The 9,612-nt window shown below is 47.3% G+C and overlaps 1 protein-coding gene across 3 annotated transcripts in view; it reads left to right on the plus strand.

The window, feature by feature from the left end:
- The window catches only part of RAF1 (Raf-1 proto-oncogene, serine/threonine kinase), a 76,935-nt gene that overhangs the window by 65,414 nt on the left and 1,909 nt on the right, over positions 1 to 9,612 (plus strand). For all 3 annotated transcript variants that reach the window (XM_010862457.1, XM_010862459.1, XM_010862458.1), the window contains exons 8-14: positions 1,565 to 1,592; positions 1,701 to 1,828; positions 2,161 to 2,278; positions 6,350 to 6,434; positions 7,070 to 7,246; positions 8,326 to 8,372; positions 9,452 to 9,570. In XM_010862457.1, the coding sequence (XP_010860759.1) occupies positions 1,565 to 1,592; positions 1,701 to 1,828; positions 2,161 to 2,278; positions 6,350 to 6,434; positions 7,070 to 7,246; positions 8,326 to 8,372; positions 9,452 to 9,570 (702 nt within the window). The remainder of the gene's footprint in view (positions 1 to 1,564; positions 1,593 to 1,700; positions 1,829 to 2,160; positions 2,279 to 6,349; positions 6,435 to 7,069; positions 7,247 to 8,325; positions 8,373 to 9,451; positions 9,571 to 9,612) is intronic.

Raw genomic sequence — 9,612 nt, forward strand, 5'->3', positions numbered from 1 at the left:
TTTTTTTTTTTTTTTGCAAAGCAAATTTTTGACTCCTGTGTTTTAAAAATTTGATTCAGCATTTTTAAAGTACACTTTCTTGCTTTGTATAAACCATCTTAGTTCTCTTTAATATTTAGATTTCAAGATGACAAGTCAATCCAGCTGTAGAAATTAGCACAGGAAAAACAGGGAAGAAAATTACTATGGCATTAAGAAAAAATCCTAATGCACGGGGTATATAATTCTGGTCAATAAAAATACGTTGTGCCATGCTTTGACTGAAAACAGTAGATTAGTTGAATAGTAAAACTACAGCCTCTAAATATTCTACTGAAATTCAGGTTTTTTTGGGATAAAGGATTGTCCACCTGGCAGTCATCTTGTCATTCTTAAAAGCATGCAGATTCCTAGATTTCCCACCTTTTCTCCCAGACATTCTTAGATCAGTTCTACTGGTGGAGGGACTTGGGAATCTGTGTTCTTACATACATCTCCAGGTAATTCTGAAGACTGACCAGTTTGGGGAACCCTAGAACCAGGCTTTATTGGTAAACTCTGAAGATGGGGCTGCCAACGCTGGGGGTCTTGGCCTGTGATTTCTCTCATCTCTTGTAAAGATACCACAGAGCGCGAGCATTCTGGTAATAATTCTGTGAAAAAAGTATCTGTGGTTACACAAGCAAAACAGAGTAGGACTTCCAAGAAAAATGTCCTTTTCGAGGATATGGGGATGAAGTGGTTTTATGTTGTTGTCATTTATATACTCCAAGTGAGCATTTTATAAAATGAGGATGTAGGCCTCATGGGAGGGCCCTGTGATCTACACTGTTCCAACTAAACGGTTTCTAGTAAATTCTAAAGGTAACCTTTGAGCTCTCACCTGAGTAGAATGTGGCTCATTTCCGAGCTCACCCGCAGGGTCTGAGGAACATTTGTGGTGATGTGCTCCTGGCTGAGGCCCTCGGGTGGTTATCTTTAGTTCTGTTTCTGCCACCTGCTGGCTGTGTGGCCCTTCCCGTGTCCCTTTGCCTGTTTCCATATGTTTTCTTATATGTAAAATGTAGGTTTCAGACTAGGGGATTTACGGGTCTCCCAGCTTTCCATGATTTCAGGCTTGGATAAAGTATGTAGACGTGGTGCTTACCCTTCGCAAATCTAACTCCTGGGGGAGTAAGAATGAACTGGGCACTGAATCCCTTGCTGAAAAATAGTACTTTTCTGAGCTTCAGTGGAGCAAGATCCCCAACCATTGGAAATCTCTCAGCTTGATAGTAACTTTGTTAGCCTTCCTTTAAAGAGTACTCGTCTGCTGTGTGCATTGCTTTCTTCAGAGAAAAAAGAATGTCATGTCCATCGTGTATGAGAAACTAGCATCAGTCCTCCTAATACGTAATAACAGTCCTGGAGATACTGGCCACAGACATTTGATAAATTGAATCAAAGAAAAGTTAGTGTATGTAACTAGACCTTTTGTGATTTAGAGATTTTATAATCTTTTGCTCTTGTAAGCCCCCCCTCCCTCTCCGTCCCCTGGAGAGCGTCTTTTCTAGGCAGACATTGATGCTTTCCTTTTCTGTTTCAGGATGCAATTCGAAGTCACAGTGAATCAGGTACTTGCTTAAGTCATTTAGCAGACAGCAACGGGCTCTTTCTCTTTATGCTGTTGTATATTCTGTTGGCTTATCCATGAGTGGATCCTGTTTGTCTTGTCTCTTAAGGCTCCCCTTCAGCCTTGTCCAGCAGTCCCAACAATTTGAGCCCAACAGGCTGGTCACAGCCCAAAACCCCTGCGCCTGCACAGAGAGAGCGGGCGCCAGGCTCCAGCACCCAGGAGAAGAACAAAATTGTGAGTGCGCCACAGCACCCCCTGCATGTCTGGGTTCCGCAAGAGAAGCCTAGTCAGAAAAGGGGATGCCGTTAATTTTAGGGGTGGGGAAGGCTAATTATACATGTCAGTGCTGTTTTTGGCACACTTGCCCTGGAAAACTTGCTGGTTTGTTGCAAGGCAGGGCACAACTAAAATGGTATTTTCTCAAATGGCAAAAACTAGACTTATAGTAATAGGTATTTTTAAAAGATCTGGGAATGGATGGATTGGGTTGATCCTTTCTTTGACACCCTCATTCAACAGAGTTTTAACCATTCATGGAATATATTCATGATCTGTGCTTGCTTTAGAGGCCTCGTGGACAGAGAGATTCGAGCTATTACTGGGAAATAGAAGCCAGTGAAGTGATGCTGTCCACTCGGATTGGATCAGGCTCCTTTGGGACTGTTTATAAGGGCAAGTGGCATGGTAAGTTTGGTACCCCCTTGCCCCCACCAACTACCAGGGTGAAATCCTGTTTCAGTCCAGAGAGGGCCAGGTGGGCTCACAGCAGCACTGTCCAAGGGTACCTGTTCTGTCTCAGTGACACTGCATACTGTTCTTTGTAAGACTCAACAATCTATAATTGGTACAAAAAAGTTTTCAGGATAACTTGAAATCGGTGAACAAGGGTTGAACACTATAGTCGAATGTCACAGTCTCTTCTTTCTTATAAATTGACTAGATAGTGTCAACCTGGGAGGGACACGCTTTGAAGCTCCTTAAATGTGTTTAAGAGTCTGTTAGGGTCATGCATTCCAGCAAGTTAAAACTGGCAAGGCTCTTAGAGATTTTACATGCAGAAAAGCAAGGTCTCAAGAAGGGGAACTGGCACACCCATGGTCAGACAGTCACACAGTAAAGCCTTGAGCCTCCTAAGGCAGATTTTCTTTACTCTGCCCTGGAAATTGGTTGTGGGAACCTCTGTCAGACAGGAATGCACAGACTGTATTCTTGAATCTCTATGGAGTTGATGTTCTTATTTGAATGGAAACACTTTGTCACTTGGAAGAAACTTTGTATTTTAAGGTCTGTAGCCACCGCTTCTTTATTTTGGCAACACACTTAACATTTCTCTGTCAGGTTTTTATTGCCTCTGCCTTTAAAATGTCAGCAGATAGAGTATTTTCTTGAAAATGCTACATGTTCTCCAAAAGACATCTCTCCTAAATTCAGATTTTAATAAAACAAAAAGGCAAGCAAGCAGACCAACAAAGCCTCACAAAACCACACACAGAGTCTAGAGTGCCTGCATTTCTACCTTGGGCGCCACCATGTCTATCTTTACACATAAACGGACAAAGGCTGAGAGGAGTCATGAGCATAAAATGTGTTGGAGCATTAGGATTCAGCTTGTTAACAACTGAGGAACACTTGCGGCGTTGCCAGTAGCTTATTCATTAACACATGGGTTTTCCACTTATAACTAATCATCTGACAAGTCTCTGGTTCTTTGTAAGAACTGAGAAAGGACTGAATATTTGTAAATTACATGAAGGGGGATTCCTTTCCTTTTGAAAATTGCATCTAATATACTACTCTGGCCTGCCTCCCAGGTCACCGAGAAATTATGCTATTGCTGAATATTTTGTAAATAGATGTCATAAATGTCTTGGTGATCCCTTAGAAAAGAAAAACACAATTTTGTGAGATAGAGTGCTTATATCTGAGACAGCAGGCCTGTACGTAATTGCAGGAAGTAGAGCAGAAAATACTTCTTTTAATGCTTCAATTAGGAGCATTTTATCATTTTTGTACATTTTAAAGCCTCTGCCAGAAGCCAGTACATGCAGTTTAAGTGTTGCCCCAATTTAAACCTCCTCCTATTGAGCACTTTTATTGGGGGTTCATAATTTTTAGAGCATTAGATTTGCCACAGTACTGCCTTTGAGATTGTAGATTTTCTCTCAGTTATGAGCTTGTAGATTACTGTAAGGAGGTATGTTGCACTAGTGTTACTTCCATAAAGACAACCGTTAGAATGTGGATAACATCTAATGCTTTTAGGATTCTAATTTTTCAGTTAAGAGTCTCAAAAGTCAGAGGAGTGAGGAGCTGTGGACTTTTAGGTCAGCCTCTCAGAAAGCAAGATGTGGTCTGCAAATGAAGACGAAGAAGGAGAGGGTCAAGGAAACCATGATTTCTAGAATGTTTTATGCTATGCCTGCTTCCTTCCCCCTCCCCCATGCTTTTCTGATTCCTGTATATAATATGTTTTATTAGATTCCTTAAAAATTACAGCTGTTTTGGTGATTTTTAAATGCTTTTTATTTTGCCCAGCTGCAGAACAAAAATAAAAAATAAGAAAAGGTCTTAAAGCAGCCAAGGTGGAAGGCCTCAGATCTGTGAACGGAGCCCACTGACTTCACATACAGAAGAGACTCTTTGGGCCTGAGAGCCGAGTCTCTTTTTGAGTGTGAATTTGGGGTCTCCTATTTGCAAAAATGCATTAAAAGTGATGAAGACAGCAGCTGAAGCTGTCAAACTGTTAGCAGCAGGGTCAGTCTCTCAGGGCTAGAAGAGGCAGCAGATCCCAGACCAAGGACACTCAGGGGCTGCGTGTGAGGTCTGCAGCTGGTGGAGCCATACGTGGGGACCCCCAGCCCTGCCTCAGGCTGAGGCTCATCTTGACTGAGTCAGTACGAAGAGGAGGAATGGGGTTCACTCTGTTTCTGTTCTAGAAAGCAGGGCTGTGTATAGTAAGTTTTAGACAATCCCAGATGATTAAAACAGGGAAGTTAATTGACGTATAAAAAGGTAAAAAGAAAAAGAAAAAAAAACTCACTTCACATTCATCCTTGAATATTAAGGGCGTGCCCGATTAGGCTAGGCCCAGGGAGCGGTTTCCCTGAGGGATGGCCAGCCTCGCCTGGCTCCCGCCCGCAAACTCCCCAGCCTGTCCCTCCGCCACCCCGGCCCTGCCTCTCAGCTGACTGCCGCGTTGAGCCGGTTCACCTTCACGAGATTCTGGCCTCTGTCCCTTCCAGGCCTCCCGTCACCTCTGCCTGCGCGGAGCCTGCGCCCGTGCTGCAGACTCCCCCCCTCCTGGACTGCAGGCGTCACAGCACACGCTAGCCTTTTCCTGGCATCTCTTTCCTCCCCCTCACCTCACTGTGTTCCTGGCGTTCCTCGTCCAAAACTGCCTCTTCCCTTGGTTGACGTCCCCTCTCCCTCTGAAGACCGCCACCCTCTCTGCTGACATACACGCTCCCCTCTTGTGTCACCACCCTCGCCTGCATTCTGTCCTGGCTCAGGGGCTCCAGAATGGGCAGTTACCCAGAAGACTCTCGTCCCTCTGTCCGTCATCAGAGCTTGGGGTCGGGGCCGCACGGTTCACCAGCTCTGTCTGCCCGGGTAGAAGGCGGCTCTGAACACACAGTGCATCTCTGCCGTCCACAGGCAGCCTGGGCCCTCTGCAAATTCATGTGGCAGGAAATTGGTTAGGAACCAGGGTGGAAGCTGCTGTTAGGTGATTTCACTTTCAGATGATGCGAAGATGGTAGGGCAGCGATCTGTCATGAGAACCATCTCTCTACCATTTGGCGCCCTCAGAAGTGAAACGAGTGCCCCAGCAGAGGTGCTGGGGTGCTGCCGCGGGCACGGGCTCGGGATGTGGGGGACTCGGTTGCCTCCGAGGTGCCGCTGAGCTGGACTCCCCCTGTCTGATCGCTTGTCCTGAAAGCTGGCGTCCCCATAGGGCTTCAGGCAGTTTGTCATTGTTACTATTATAAGGACGACATAACTCTTCTGAAAGTGGCTTCTGAATCAGCCGTACCTATAAAGTAGAATTGCTCTGTGGATGTTTCTGAAGTTACAGGAAGAGTGATTGACAGTATTTTAGTTATAAGTACAGCTGTTGGACTGGGTTCTAACCCTGGCTCTGGCTTTTTTGGGCAGTACTACCTTGGCCAACTGACCGAACCTCTGTGCGTTGCTTGTAGGGTGAGGCCAGCAATGCTAACGTCAGAGGGCAGCTGTGAGGATGGAAGGAGGTGCTGACCCATGAAGGCAGGCACGTCAGGGTGCAGTGAGCGATCACAGGTCATCGATAGGACTGGTTTCTAATGGGATTGAAGGCAGAGGCACTTCATTACAATACAGATCTTTGAATCTGTGCAAGGAGCATCTGGGCTGTCACTGGCCCGCTTCTGGGCACCAGCCTCTGGCCCCGGAGACTCAGCATCTGCTGGGCAGCTCACACCCCGCTGCTGTCGTCCTCACGGGCCCAGGTTGTGACGGTCACCTCACCACCAGGGACGCCAGGCTTGACAGGAACAGCTGAAACCGAGCTAGTTCAAGGCCTGTGGGGCGGAATTTTAAGGATAGTAGTATAACCTATTTTTTTTCAGCCTCTTGAATAACTCAGAAATTGGCATAGTATTTGTTCTGTGTAGGGCTGTGATTTTTGAATAAGGGATTCACTATCTCTTCCTCAGACGAGTGTACATGAAAAATGAAGTTAAGATCATTCAGCTGCACTGACTGTAAACTCATTTGCAGGAGACGTTGCAGTAAAGATTCTGAAGGTCGTTGACCCCACCCCAGAGCAGTTCCAGGCCTTCAGGAATGAGGTGGCTGTCCTCCGGTGAGTGGAGAGTGGGCCTCTGCGGCTCTCTGGAGGGGCGGGCGGGACCTGCCTCTGGGGGCAAGCTCCCTTTCAAGTGGAAAGGAGTGGAACCTTCTTCCAGCTCCTGTGCTTGTTAGGCCTTGAGAAGAGCCGCTCTGATGACACCAGCCTTCCACCGCCCCTGCTTCTGGGCTCACCACCTCAACAGCTCAGATTCTGTTGCTGGGTTTTGGTTTGACATAGAGAGAAATAGGTTCTATTTTCATATTTATTTCCAAGAACTCTTTATAGCCAAATGGCCTTAATTTGGACTTCAAAACCATCAGCTTTTCAGTCTTTGTGGAGTCCCTATTTAGACTCAGGACTAGGCTGAATGGATGGGCTCCGCAGATGTGGAGTCCCTGTGACCCCTGTGGGGAGCTTGGTGGGTCTGTGCTGCTGGGAGGGGATGCCTTTTCTGCCGTCCAGGCCGGCACCCGGGCGGCCGCCCTGCTAGCCCAGAGCAGCGGCTGTGTGGGCGCAGTCTGCCGTGCTTGCTTTGTGAGCCCCGGGGTTGTCAGCACAGTGGCATCGGGGCACACCGGCTGCGCTCAGGGGCAGGATGCACCTCCCTGTTGGCAGAAGCGCAGAGCCTTTTGTTCCTCCCCCTCCAGCAAAACCCGGCACGTGAACATCCTGCTCTTTATGGGGTACATGACGAAGGACAACCTGGCGATAGTGACCCAGTGGTGCGAGGGCAGCAGCCTCTACAAACACCTGCACGTCCAGGAGACCAAGTTCCAGATGTTCCAGCTGATTGACATTGCCCGGCAGACGGCTCAGGGAATGGAGTGAGTGGATGGCTTGACGAGTAGGAGGTCTGGGGTCTGTGCACCTTGTCCCTAAATCACAACCAAGATTAGGGAAAGCTAAGTCTGTTAAGTGGATTCTGTGATATTTTTGCCCACTGGAAGTGAACCTGTGGGGTGGACTGAAAGAACGAGAAAGTTGTTCTTTGCCTGAGCTGTCTACCTGCTTGGGGCTCAGATTCAGGTTCCAGCTGCTGCCCTCAGAGTTCAGCCAGACACCCCAGAACACAGAGCAGGCCGGCGGCTTCTGGGGGGCACCACGCCTCGGAGGCGTAGCCGTCCAGTGTGGTTTATCCACCTGAGGGTTTATTAGATGTCACTTTTCTGATAATTTGTTTTCCTTTGAAGTTCCCTGAACTAAAGTTGTGCTTGGAAGTGGTTTATAAAATCTCCTGTCGTGCTTATAAAATTCATACAGAATTTGCATGCTATACGTTTTCAGAAATGACTAGTGACTCATTTTTTAGAGATGAAATTCACCCCTAGAGTTGAGGTTTTTTTGTTTGTTCAGTATATTCAGAGTTGTGCAGCCATTACCACTATCTAATTTTAGAACATTTTCAATATTAATTAGATGGAAGTCTTCTGTGTGTGGCTTCTTTCCCTTGGCACGTTTTTGAGGCGTTCATCTGCGTTGCAGCGTGTTAGTACTGCAGTCCTTTCTGTGGCTGGAGAACAGTCCGCTGTACAGATACGGTTTTACTTGTTTGTCAGCTGATGGACATCTGGGTTGTCAGAATTACCTTTTGAATAAAACTGATGCTAAAAGACGACCCTTCCTGTTTGTGCTGTGGCCTCACTTTCAGGTCTGAGTCCTAACGGGGACCACACTGAACCAGGGCAGGACCAGTACCCGTACTGGGTGGCTAAAAAGTTCAGTTAGGCTTTTCTGTAAGATGCAAGCAAACAAATAACCGAACTAACATTTTGGCCAACCGCATAATGCCTCACCTAGGAGTCAGGCCTTCCAAGTGGTTTGCTTCTTTGATGTAATTTGAAGGAAGCTGCTTTTTACCAATGTCTCTCAAACTGGTTTTAATAGATTTATTTTCCCTTCACAGCTATTTGCATGCAAAGAACATCATCCACAGAGACATGAAATCCAATAGTATCCTTTGATGGTGGTTTCATCAGACTGCTCAGTTCTAAATTTAGAAGACTTTTAAAGTTTACTTCAGCAAAAGTGACTTTGGAAAGAGTTCCACGAAAGTTGAGATACTTGTTTTGGTTATGCTTGAAACAGGCCTAATTTAGAATGCTATGTATTAGTAAATTTAACTTGGGGGAATGGGCCTTTTGTCTCATGTTTATTTCTGGTTTGTGGACTATATCTGGTCAGAAAGTAGATGCAAGTTGAAAGTTGTAAGATTTTTAAAATTATTACTTGAAATTGTCTTTCTTAAATGTACGTAAGTGGTTTCCTTAGAGACCGTTGGAATCAACCCTTTTCTGACTCTAATGTGCTTTTGCAGAAGGGGAATGAATAAAGGCGGTTCTGGTGCTGTGGGTGTGAAGTAGACAAGTGCACGCCTGCCTCCCGCCCCCAGCCTCTCTGAGGAGCAGGCTTTACTTCTGGCCAGAAGCTTTGCTTCTGGCCTGTGGGAGGCACAGCAGTTGTGTTGGGTTGGAATTTGGGATGTGACCTACTTGGGGCATGTGTCTGAGGCAGGAAATAACCTGTTAGTGGTGGGTTTGGGGGCCAACACATCACACCAGGAGAGCAGACACCAGATTCTAAGGAGGTACGGGTTACTGGGCATCAGCAGATCGCACACGAGGCCTTAAACTGCCAGACTACTTTACCTGGGACAGAGGCAAGTTTGGTTCTGATTTTGAAGTCACTACGGTATCTGTTCTCATGGGAAATGTCTGAAGGCAGACAGCACTCAGGACTGAGGTGTTTCCCTTGGTCATGAGAGGGCGAGGCGCAGGCCGAGACAGTGTGCACAGGTTGCGGGGCCGTGCTCACAGTCTTGGGGTGTGGGGCCCTGCAGGCTGCAGGGAGCCCTGCTCCCTGTGAGCGTAGCGGGAGGGACAGGGTTGGCCGGGCCCCTGGCTCTGGTCCCCTCGGCAGCGCCGCAGGTCCAGTGCAGAGGAGGCCGAGAGGCGGTGCCAGGGGAACTTAGGGTGGCTTTTCAGGAGGAACGGGACCGTCCTTCTAAACTAGTGTCCTTAACGAGCATTGAGATATATTTCTCCATGAAGGCCTGACGGTGAAAATCGGTGATTTTGGATTGGCCACGGTGAAGTCGCGCTGGAGTGGTTCTCAGCAGGTCGAGCAGCCCACCGGCTCCATCCTGTGGATGGTGAGGCGGCTCGGCACCCACGGCGGGTGGGGGGCCAGGGGG

The sequence above is a fragment of the Bison bison genome, unplaced genomic scaffold, assembly GCF_000754665.1.
Source record: "Bison bison bison isolate TAMUID 2011002044 unplaced genomic scaffold, Bison_UMD1.0 scf7180017864482, whole genome shotgun sequence".
NCBI classification, from domain to species: domain Eukaryota; kingdom Metazoa; phylum Chordata; class Mammalia; order Artiodactyla; family Bovidae; genus Bison; species Bison bison.